General features: G+C 43.4%; 1 protein-coding gene across 1 annotated transcript in view; it reads left to right on the top strand.

The window, feature by feature from the left end:
- The window catches only part of LOC119431841 (stress-70 protein, mitochondrial), a 41,254-nt gene extending 35,075 nt beyond the window's left edge, over positions 1–6,179 (top strand). The window contains exons 14-15 of the mRNA XM_037699299.2: positions 2,933–3,073; positions 5,608–6,179. Coding sequence (XP_037555227.1) covers positions 2,933–3,073; positions 5,608–5,697 — 231 coding nt within the window. The 3' untranslated portion in view covers positions 5,698–6,179. The remainder of the gene's footprint in view (positions 1–2,932; positions 3,074–5,607) is intronic.
- Positions 6,180–12,539: the final 6,360 nt, after the last annotated feature.

Genomic DNA, 12,539 nt, shown 5'->3' with positions numbered 1-12,539 from the left:
AGCGAGCGAAGTGACCTTCGCGCTGTCTCTTGCGTCAACGCGAACTCGAAACGTCGAAAACACAGCGCATACGAAGCTACCGGCACTACGCGCACTTTGTCAACATCGCAGATCATTTTGACGATGAGGCCCGCGCAGGCGCACCCTTTGCGCACGTCGCAGATCGCTTTCAATATACAGTGCCCGCGCCGTATCTGCAAGGTGCCGATCACTTGTTGCGACGCATTGGTCACTTGTTACGTACAAGCTGGCTGCACGGCTAAATTTACGTGACCGCCACATTCAAACGCAACGTAAGATGCAGGAACATTACAGATTGGCGACATATCAAGGGGAACTTAATACAAATTCATGAAAGTCAATGGGATTTAGGTCGAGACTGCGAAAGTGCGACGTAGCAGCCGGGAAAACGCAGCAACGAGGAACGTATCAACGGGCTTCCACTATTAGGTTCTTTTTCTAACAATAAATTCATTTTTTCTTGATATTGTGTATGTTTTGATGATACGAATTTTGGGTGATACGAATATTTCATGCGACCCCGCGAGATTCGTATCACCAAGACTTTACTGTTACTTTACTGTAAACACTTCGTTACAGTAGACTTTCATTAATTCGGCTCTGGTTAATTTGATTTTCAGATAAATTGATCCCAAACGATGGTCCTGCCGGCACCACTGCATTTCTATGAGCCCAAACTTTAGTTATTTCGATCCTAAAGTTGGCTTTCGCTGGATAAATTGAACTTAATCAGTCGGCATGCACGCACATAATCCCTAATAGCAGCCCCTTTAGTGGCAGCATGTCTTAGTGGAGCATTTTCCACACATATTCTGTGGAAAATGCCAATTTTCGACCTGCCTGAGGAAGGTTTTTTGAACAATAACGGTAACTCGCAACGTCCAATTACATTATTTGCCCGATTCCGATGCGCATCTTTTTTTTTTTTTTTTACCTGAAAATTGGGCTGAAAATTGCCTGCGTGGTTCAATTGAATACGAAACCTAAACCACTTTCGTGGTGTTTGTATTCGTTACTGCATAACGTTGCTGTACTGTGGCAAAGTTGACTTGAGGAAATCGGTAGCCATTTTGCCCTTGCCCAGTTCTTTTTCTTTTTTCTAAAAAATTGTATGCATCTAAGATTTCTGCCATGTTTACGAGCTTTGTTAGTTTCCACTTTGGTCACATGAAAGCAGGCGTGCATTTAATTTGGGGGCATGTTAGAATCGGGCAAGTTATGCGAAATGAATCACCAGTGTGTTCTGCCGTTTTTCTTGCATCTTGTTTAATTGGTTCTGCCGGATAATTTGATCAGTTTTGCAGGCCCTCTCAGGATTGAATTAATGGAAGTCGACTGTATAAAGTGAACACTTGCTAGCATACTTGTGCATGCATATCTGGAATGCTGAATTTTAGGAATTTCTTTTTTTACATTTGAATCTGCTTTTGGTACTCCTGGATTTATTCAGCAAGATGAGGGGCAGGGGGACTTATTAGTGGAGGCACTATGTGCATCCATTTTTTAATTATGAGAAAATTACGATGCCTGTTGCATCGATGTTGCATTGTGTACTTCCTTATGTTTCTTTGTGTATTTGCGCTGTGTGCAAAAGGTCTAAAGGGTGCTATGTAGTTTTTCTTTATTTCATCTGTAATCTCTCCGCTGCAAGTGCAAAGGACGAGCAGAGATAGTTGGTGCCTTGCTGCGCATTGGGTGTTGCCTAGTATTTGCGCGCGCACTTTGAGTGTTAGCTGTTGGCGGTCGCGTAATCTTGTTTCCTAGACACAGTGCGAAGCGTTCGCTGGCATTGTGACAGCAGGTTCGTGCCTGAGTGCGTGTGACACCGATAAAACTACAAGCATGCACAGTAAAAGCTCGTCAATTCACAACTTGTTAATTAGTATAATTAGAAATTTTGGATAATTCAAAGTAGCCTCCTCAGTCCGTCCAACAATGTATTGAAAGCACAATGTAACATATCCCTCTAATTCACACTGAAATCTGCACTGTCACCGATAATTAAAACTCCGCGCCATCATGGATGGGTGCACGTTGGCGACGCTGGTGTCGCCGTGCCGGCCGTGTGGGTAAACACGCCCACACCACTTCCCTGACAGTCGCAGACAGCCATTCAAAGCGGCGTGCAGGTTGGGGATCATTCTGCACATGCTCCAAAGAGAGCAGCTGGTGCAGCGCAAGCGGCGTAATGTGACTGGCTGCAAGTGACGTCGGAGTATAAGCGTGCCTTTTATTGTGATAGCAATGATATGGACACTCTAAGCGCATTTCTGCCGTCGCTGTGAGCCGTATGCTCTATGTGCGAGTGAAAGCTCGTGAGGGGAGCCGGTGATCGCGGCTCAATCTGGTGCACGCAAGAGATAGAAGCTGACAGGAAACGCGCTGTCTTCCATCGTATGAAAGGCTGTAGAGGGATGGGAGGGAGGGGGGTTGGTGTTCTCCGTCAGCAGCTGTGCATTTCGTGAGGAACCGCCGATCACACGGAGTGAGGGGAGGCGGCGTTTGACTCCGGCCCCAAACTGCGTACTTTGCACGGTCACGTGCGCCTTATCTTGAAAGCAATCAACGGGCGGCTCATACCTTTATGTGTGTGGTGTTCTCATCACTCAGTTTGTGTTAAAGCAATACACAGTACGAAGGTCACTTCGCTTGTTGCTGCTGCCGTGCTTCCTGACGCCAGTGTTTTGACAGCGAGTGTGATGTGTTCACGTTTTTCTGGGTGTGCTGACACCATGCTTGTTAATTTAGTTAGCAAGCGAATATATCCAAGTTTATACCGCCGATAAAACTACTATCCTAACTTCGTATAGCTGCCTACTAATTTGCTATTGCAATCGATGCTTCGCCTTGCGAAACTGCAGCTCTTTTTTTGATTCAGAGAGGGCATAATGATTGATATTTTTTGTTACAGTGCAACAAGTTGAAAGAAAAGATCACCAAGGTACGAGAGATACTTAGCAACAAAGACAAGGAATCGGCCGAATCTATAAAGCAGGCAACAAATGATCTTCAACAAGCCTCTCTCAAACTTTTCGAAATGGCCTATAAGAAGGTAAGTGAAGTAGCATTTGAAGAGTGTTTTCAAAACTGTTAGCCACAGGTTGTGCGGCTGTCATGTACAACCGGCCACCAAATATTACAGACCATGAAATCTGAGAAAAAGCAGAATATCTGCGCAGCCTCACAACGCAGCTTGGTATTTGTATTCGGGCCTCAACTAGAATATGCTAACAACATTGTTGAATGTAAAGTTTTACTGGCTACTGCTACAAGCTGCTCGGGAATTTAAAGTTTTCTGAGATCTTGTGTTCCGTAAACTTTTTGTGGCCGAGTGTACATTCATTTGACTTTATTAATGTTAATACTGTTTGCAAAAGGAGCAGTGTACATTTCCTAAAGGGACACTACTAATGAAGCGACCTGTTGGACCAATCATTTGGTCTTGACAAGCATACATTTATTCAATGGCACCGAACACTTGTTAATGTAAAAGTATTGCCTGCATATCAGTTAATGAGCATCGGGCAGCCGTTGTATGCCCTCTTTGGTGCCCTTGTGAACAGCGCTGCTGGTGGCAAGGCTGCCAAACCTGGAATGAAGTGGCTGCTCAGGGCCTCTCAGGTGCTGATCAGCCTTATTTGGCACCTCACCGATCGCCAGCAGCTTGGGTAGCCAATGAAACAGTTAGCTTTAGATAATGGGGCACCAAGGCATGTCATCATTGCTGGTGCAGTGTTCTTGAAAGCTACGCTGACTGGTGGCATAAAGGTGGAGCACTCCAATCATGTCAACTGATGGGTATGCCATGTGTTCTTTACCTATTCAGGGTGATCATTTTTAAGTTTTATGGAATTTTTAAAAATAGCCTGTTGCAGATAAGTTCTAGTCCTTTAGATGGATTATTCGGAGAGGTGGACCATTACTTGCACGAGAAATGGGAGCACATATTCCTTCACTCTTATATACAAAATGCTTCTCTTGAAGAGACACTTAAGGCAAATACTTCACTTAAGCATCTTAAGGCTTCTATAACATTCCAGAAACCTTGCAATGCTTGTTTCGTGCCAAGAAAAGACTTAGTTTACCACCCAACCGGGGAGTGGTGACATTATATACGCCATCACCGCCCTTTGCTGCCGTCAGTGAGTAAAACAGCGCCCGACAGACAGTGGTACGATTTTTTGCACAAAATGCAAATGCACACAGCCATGGTGAAACGGAGCCATGACAGAAACAAAACCTTTAAGCGTGAAAAGTGCATTCATTTTGCTTTCTGTTTATGTATTAGATTAAATATTGAGTGCAGTAGTTCTTTCAAAAAAAAATTTGCCGTAACATACAAAAAACACCCATTTTCCCCATGGTAGGGAAAGGGTTAAGGGCAACTATGGTCAGCAGCGTGTCGTGTCTGTACCATGAATCAAAAGGTAGGCAGGTGGGAATAAAAAAATTATACAATAGGAGTGGGTTTTAGGAGATGCACTCCGAACTTCCCCTAAAACTTGTTGGAAAGAAACTGCAGTGTCATTGTCTGCAGCATTGTCGTCAATGTTGCCATGAACCCAAAGTACAACGGGAAAGCCGCAAGGACTACTGTCATCATGGCACCAACAAGGCTGCTTGCTGCACATGTGCCCTGAATATGGTGAAAGCGGTCTATTAAAAAAAAATTCTATGTGATGAGTATTTACAGAAATATATCCAACACCATGAAGCACTAGAAAAAAAATAGTTGAGTGCAACAAATTTCATTCAAATTGCCCAGCAGTTGCATAATTACAGTGGAACCTCGTTGATACGATTCTGTGTAATACGTCTTTCAGGATGTTTCTTTTTCTTTTTCCGATAATATAATATAATTTGGTTGGATGATACAATTTTCGGATGATGCGCTTTATTTTCCGGTTCTCGTGAAGATCGTATTGAGATTCCACTGTATACCATTTCTGCATTTCACATGCATTTCAATGTAATGATTTTGATTATTGGCCTCTGCATGAAATTTGGACAGGTATCATCTGTAATGAAGCAAGTTCAGCTGTTGCGGGCTGTTTTCCCTGTAGATGAGCTGGCAGAGAGCTACTGTATATGCTTGACATTGATGGCTTTTCTGCAGCTGCAGCATTACAATTGAAAGAATTGTTTGTGTATTGCAGATTTCTGTGTAAGGGCTGCACTTTTATTGCCTAATTCATTTGTGAACCTCTTCAAGAAGCTTACTCTTCAGAGATGAGCTCGTCCTTGAGCACAGCCTAGACATTGCATGCCACACACAAACTGTGGACCTGCATTGGCAGAGTAAAAGCTGCTAGCTGAGCAGCACAAGGTTGCATGGTACAGAAGTTGTGTGGATTGTAAGTGAAATATCATAGGTTGTAGAGACTGCCTCGGCAGAGCCAGTTCACTGCACAAATGCACACACAAAGTGAGTGCTTTATGAATACTTTACGGTGTCAAGGAACCACGTGATTCTAAGTGTGACAAATGGCAATCTGTTCCTCATGTTTGCTCTACCTGTAATTCTTTGGAAATGTGGGATTGAAGTTATGCTCTGATACCATGTGTTGAAAATGATGCACATTGCAGATGGCATCAGAGAGGGCCAGTTCCGAGTCTTCAGGCTCCAGTGACAGTAGTAGCCAAGAGAATGCTGAGAAGAAAGAAGAGAAGAACTGAACAGTGACTGTGACTCAGTGCATATTGTGGTGAAGCTGCCATGATGTGAAAGCATCTCATCAGTGATAGGTTTATTTCATGAGTATCATATGGATCATTGTATCTTGATTTCCATGGTTACAATGGCTTGTATAATAGGCTAGCAGCTCTTGGGCATTGCACACTGTGGAAGGTAGACTTTCTGTATGTTAGTGCTTGTGTTGAAATTTTTTGTTTTACCTGGTGACTTTGCCATTTTATTGGAGCATGACTGTACAGTAAGGATATTAGTGCCAGCTTTGTTGCTATATACATGTGGCCAGAGGAATCCTGTTAATATTTGTACTGTAGTGTTGTCAAAAACGCCATTGCTCTAATGGTATCTTCTTTACTCCTTGGCCATTTCTGCTGCATGCCAGAGCAGCTTCATTAACGAACTTTGATTCGTATTTGCAGTGCTGCCTTCTGACATCCAAATAAAATTGTATATTAGTGTTGCTGCATTTTGTGTGTGTGTGAATTACCATGTAGAACAAGGCCACATTGACCACTGGACTGTTTGCACTTTAAGATCTTTGTTTCATGGTGGGATCACTGTTATTTGCTTTGCCTGCACTTTGTTTAAATTTCTTGGGGTGTTTGTGCGATAAGCAAGTGAGGCTTTAGGATTGGCATATTTTTTAATTCACTGAAGTACAACTTGTAGGAGGATATAGACAAACATCACAAATATGTCATTTTACCCTTATTCCCATTATATATGCAAGAGAACAATGCTCATGCGTGAGTAAGATTATAGGTGTAAACTGTGCTGGCAATGCATTTAAATTTTGTTGGAGCAAGTTTTGAATAGCTTTGTGCTCCATCATTCACAGCAATGGGTAACGGAATTTGTTTTTCTTTTTGTGTAAGCTTTGTGTAAGCCCTGACAAAGTGTTGCATTCTTAAGCAGCCAGGCCCAATCTAGTGAGTTTTTTTTTTTTTTTTCGATGAAAAATGTCCCAATCAAGCTTTGGAACCAATGACGTCATACATACTGGTGCTGCAGCTCAGGTGCAAATTTCGAAATGGACATTTGGCCTTCATTTTTTTCCTTTAATAACCCAACTATTTTCCCTCAAATAAATGCAAGTCATAAGTTTTGCTTATGGCTCATGTTTTAGCAGCTTTTCGTGCGGAGGTGGCAGGGGTAATTTATTTGGACAGTTCCTGTATTTGGGCTGTTTTGTCCCAGTGTGCGTAACCGGGTGCTTCGCTTGAATAAAGTTTAAAGAGAAAAAAAATGGGCATAGTGACCCTAAGTTAGGCAAAGAAAGTTTCACTTTAAAATCTACCTGCCCAATGTTACGCGTGGGCTGTGTTTTTTGACCAATAGGCACGTGAGCCGGGCTCCAGCAAATCGGCTTTAAATAGAACTGCCTGTTGATCGTCGAAATAGTGCAATTGAGCGTAAACAAATCGTGATATGAACATGCATGTCGGCTTATAGGTATCTCATAGACCTCTTAATGGAGTTGCGGATGATATTCAGCGGTTGCTGTGAGTTATATTTTAGGTGCCCCATTCACAAGTCATCACTGTCGCGGACGCCAATTGTGATGACAGGTTCTTGTGAGGATATTGTGTACGCAGGGCAACCTTGGTGTCCTTTACCATGGAAGAACTCGAAGCTGCCCTGGCAGTCTCTAAACGATCATCCTGTCCAGGCCCTGACGGCGTCAGCTATTCTGCCCTGGGACACCTTGGACAAGAGGCAAGAAGAGCGCTTTTGAACAGCTTTAACAACTCGTGGCATAGAGGTACAATTCCCCAGCAATGGAAGTTAAGTCGGCTGGTACCATTACTAAAGCCGGGAAAATCTCCGTTGGACTTGGCGGCATATCGCCCTATTGCTCTTGCCAGCTGCATCGGCAAGGTTATGGAAAGGATGGTCCTTCCTTGTACGTCTAGAATGGTATCTCGAGCATTACAATATCTACCCCACTTCCATGGGAGGCTTTCGTCGGGGTCGTTCTTCAATTGACAGCGTTATTGACCTCACAACGTTTGTCCAGCAGGAGAAAACCCGTAAGCGCATATCAGTTGCGCTCTTTCTTGACGTGAAAGGCGCGTATGACAACGTTGCACATGATGCCATCGTCACCTCCCTGGAGACTATTGGAATCAGCGGCCGCATGCTTTGTTGGTTATCTGACTACATAACTCGCCGGTCGTTTTTTGTGCAAACAGAAGGTGGTCCCACAGCTGAACATTACACGTACTGCGGCGTGCCTCAGGGAGGAGTATTGAGTCCGACGTTGTGCAATGTGACACTCATTGGACTGACGTTTTACCTAAGACAATCTGCTTCTCGATATACGCAGATGACATCTGCCTTTGGACTTCTGCAGTTACTCGGCTTCAGGTGCATGCGTGTTTGCAATGGGCAGCAACCTTGACATCAGCATATCTTCAAGCACAAGGCTTGACTGTGTCAACCGAGAAATGCGCATTGGTTGCATTCACAAGAAAACTTATGACACCATACCCAGTCTATATTAATGGACACACTATTGCCCACGGAAAGACCCATCGATTTTTAGGTGTAATAATCGACCGCAATCTTTCCTGGAGCCCTCATTGCTCGTACCTGAAGAAAAAACTCGTCGATAGCCCAGGTACTGAGATTCATGTGCGGGAAAACATGGGGCACATCTGTACGCTCCATGCTTCAGTTGTACAGAACTCTATTTCTAGGATACCTACGCTACAGCCTTCCGGTGTTGTCCAATACGTGCTAGTCAAATGTTCGCTCGTTGGAGAGCTTACAGGGCCAAGCATTGCGCACTTGCTTAGGACTTCCTCGCGGCGTGTCAACACCTGCAACAATCGTCCTCGCCAAAGATCATCCGATCCAAACATACGTTGCAGTGGATTGTCTCGGGGCGCATATCCGCCATCTTTCCCGCGTCCCCGATCATCACTTGGCGTTCTTGCCTTTGCAGAGACCTCGTTCCACGTTTTCTGAAGTTATCGTCACCAATCCAGATTGCCTTCCATCAAGATACACCCCAGCAGCAAGGCCTTCATTACCCTTGTGGTGCCTGCAACAGCCTCAGGTTCGCCTAAGTATTCCGGGAGTAAAGAAGGCCAATCACCCAAGAATAGCTCTTAAACAGATGACGCTGCTATTAATGAATGAGACCTACTGGGACCGAATACACATCTATACCGATGGTTCCGTCTCATCTACCAGTTCTTCAGGTGCCGTTGTCATTCCGGCTACTAAACCACACTCAAGTTCAAACTGTCGCAAGTGACAACATCAACAGCGGCCGAGCTTGCTGCCCTGCGTGCTGCTGTACAATACCTTCTGCAAGAGACACCTCAGAAATGGGTCATATTTTGTGATTCTAAGGCAGCACTTCAGAGTCTGCATTTTGCCATTTATCACAGGACTCATGAGCAGCTGGTATATGAGATAAGAGAAGACCACCATCAAGCTATCGCTAAAGGGCATGAAATTATATTTCAGTGGCTGCCGGGACATACCAGCATTGCTGGTAATGACCTCGCCGACAAAGCCGCCCAGTCTCAATCCCCTTATCCAGGACCGACGCTGCAGGAAAACTTCATATCGTGGCTAAAGCTATGACATACAAATATTGGTCTTCTCTTAACCTCCCAAAGTGTCATCTCCACAAAATCGAACCATCCTTGAAGCTACAAGTGCCATCAAACATTTCCCGCTCTGAGGCGACAGTCTTGTGCCGCCTCTGGCTCAGGGTGGCATTTACAAAGGCATCCCCATTCCGCATTGGAATTGGGGATACACCCATGTGCGACTCTTGTGGAACTACAGAAACAATTGAACATGTCTTACGTCTGTCCCCAGTTCGACGTCGAGCATGAAGCTCTCCGGACAGCATTGAACCGGCTGGACTCTCGACCATTTTCTGAAATGAAGATCCTTGGACCATGGCCGTATGCGTCGATGGCACAGAAAGCCACGAAAGCCTTGTTGCACTATCTCAAGTCGACAGGTCTTGGCGACCGTCTGTAGACTTCGTGCGTTAAACTGTGCTCTATTTCTTTCTCTCTCTTTTCATCCCTATACCCCCTTTCCCCAGTGCAGGGTAGAAAACCGGACGTGCGTCGGGTTAACCTCCCTGCCTTTCCTCTCTTCTATTTCTCTCTCTCTCTCTCTTGGTGCGAATAATGGACAAGGCCGTTTGTACACAAAATGCGATATGTTGATATTATACTCGACAATGTTTTCGGGTGAAGTATAAAGTTTATGATAATTAGGAAATAGATTTACCTGGCAGATGCAGAAATAAAAATAATTGTAATTATAAATTTTTGTGTTGGTATTAGAATAATTTTGAACACACAATGAGCGATTTATTGAGCTATCCAGTCATTGATTTCGAGAATTAACATGGTAGCCTTGTGTCACAGATAGTTGCAAATGGCCACGTAGATGTTCCTGTGGCCAAAACCCAATGAAGCCCCGAAGGAGAGGATATTTTGAGCAGTTAAATACCCAATTTTCGGAATGAAAATTCAAATTTCTTCCTCTGATTTCTAAATCAACTGCATGCTAAAAGAAAGTGGTCAATGTTTTCGGGTTCCTTACAGGCCTTCAAAACTTCAAAAGGAGATGGCGCCAGACTGGACCTGTATAGCTAAAAGTTTAATGCTGGATGTGGCAGTGTAATTTTGTTACGGAGATTTCTAATTTACGTGCGGGACACCATTTATTCTCCCACGAAAAGGACAGATGATTAAATTCTGAAGTTTGGATTTTCAGTTTGTAGGATCTTGGAAAACTAAATTTTCTAAACCTAGCCGCAGTGACCTAAGCCGAACAAGGCATAATAGACATTACTGGTCCATCAAGAGATATCTGCGTAAGTGTGTCGACCATTTCATTTAAGAATATACCACGATGCCCTGGAAACCATATCAATCGTACCAGACTTAAGTGTGGAGGGGTTAATGATTTAAATGTATTGGCTACTGTAGTGTCTGAAGATGAAATGAGTGATGTGCATACTGACAATGAATCGGTCACTATAACCACTGCTGAATAATTTGAAGGAAGTTTTTGAAGAGCTAATATAACGGCTGATAGTTCAGCCATTAATATGGGTGTGAAATGCAGAAGGTGTAACCCATATGAACAGGATAATGACTGGAACTGAATGACTGGATAATGAACAGGAACAGAAAATACCCACTCCCGCTTTCTCTTCATTCATTGACTCATCAGTCGCGACCACATGATCTATTCCCAATTGCGTTAAATGATCTTGTAGCATGCCATTTAAGTATGTAGTGGGCAGACAAACCCTTCAGCATTCGATGGAAATATATAGTCAAATTCAATCTTTATATTGGCAAGGGCTTGTGAGGGCAAATGATCTCGCATATATTAACACTTAATGGATCGAGCTCAGCCTGTACAAACAAAACCTGAGGTCTATGTAGGCAGGAACAATGCGCATCGAAAAATGCCCTGATTTCTCTGATAAATACGAAATTATGATCTTCTCAAAGAAGATTCATAAATGTTAAAATATGTTTTTGCTGTGAAAATGCGGAATCTGCAGGAAAGAGTAGGCAGTCGTGCTTCTTGATACAAGACATTGTTGGCAACAAATTTTGGTAAACCAAGACAATTCCGAAGAGCCTCCTGTTCAAGAAGAACCAGGGGGTTAATTTTGTGTGCTGGCCCACCCAAATTCCAGTATTGGTCAAACGTACATGCGATAAATCATTAATAGTGTCCCTGCGTAGCCCAGAGCGATGTCGAGCAAGTTTGCTTATCATGCCAACAGCGTGTGTTGCCCTAGATTTAACATGTGATTTCGCCAGCTCAGTTTTGTGTCATATATTACACCTAGATATTTGATAAAGCCAAGTTGCGTAATTATTTCCTGACAGTACTGCAGAGAGATATTAACCGGTACATTCAATGGAAGCACAATTGAGGCGCTTTTGTTAACATTAAGCGACATTCGAATATCCGCAAACCAAGCTTCAAGCGTTCCCAAGTATGACTGCAGTTTCCTTTGTAATGAGTGAATATCAATTGCAGACGCAAAGAATGCTATGTCGTCTGCATAGACATATACTTGTTCGGTATTGCGCAATGGAATGGAACTTCATAAAACATTAAACAAAATAGGAGCGAGGACAGATCCCTGGGGAACTCCTCTTGATTGACTATTTTTGCCTCAGAAAGCCACACTGGGAACAATAAATCTTCCTATCCTTTAAATATTCGTATATCCAATTTATAATATACCAAGGAAAACTCATGCAATTTAAAACATTGAGTATGACATGCTCTACAATATCGTAGGCTTTAGCTAAATCAAGGGTCACTAAAGCTGCATACTGCCGCCCGTGTCGTGTGAGCTTAATGCATCCCTCTAAATCGACATGTGCGCATCATATCGAGTATCCAGGTCTAAATCCAATCTGACATGGGCTGAATAATGCATTATCTGTAGAAATTTTCATGATACGAATGTGTAATACCCTTTCTATTAATTTCATAACATTCGAAGTTAGTGTGATTAGTCTTATATACGTATCTTTATTCCTGCTCCTTGCTTTTTAAGCAGGGGGATTATTTTTGGGAGTTTCCAGTCGGTAGGAATCCATGTGTTCATGAAGGAGTAGTTAACTATATTGGAGAGGTCTTGTGGGGAGAGGTCAAACAATATTTTCACCCTGCCTGATGTAATGCCATCTGGACCTGGAGCTGTGCCAGGAAGCAGCCGAACAACGTGCTGAAGCTCCTCCATTGTTACCTCTATAAAATCATCCCCTGACTGATCCCTTACAAAGTTTACCTGCAGCTGAGTTGTAAA

The sequence above is a fragment of the Dermacentor silvarum genome, chromosome 1 (assembly GCF_013339745.2).
Source record: "Dermacentor silvarum isolate Dsil-2018 chromosome 1, BIME_Dsil_1.4, whole genome shotgun sequence".
Lineage (NCBI taxonomy): Eukaryota > Metazoa > Arthropoda > Arachnida > Ixodida > Ixodidae > Dermacentor > Dermacentor silvarum.
Note: the sequence above shows the minus strand (reverse complement) of the source record. Positions and strands in the feature narration are given on the sequence as shown.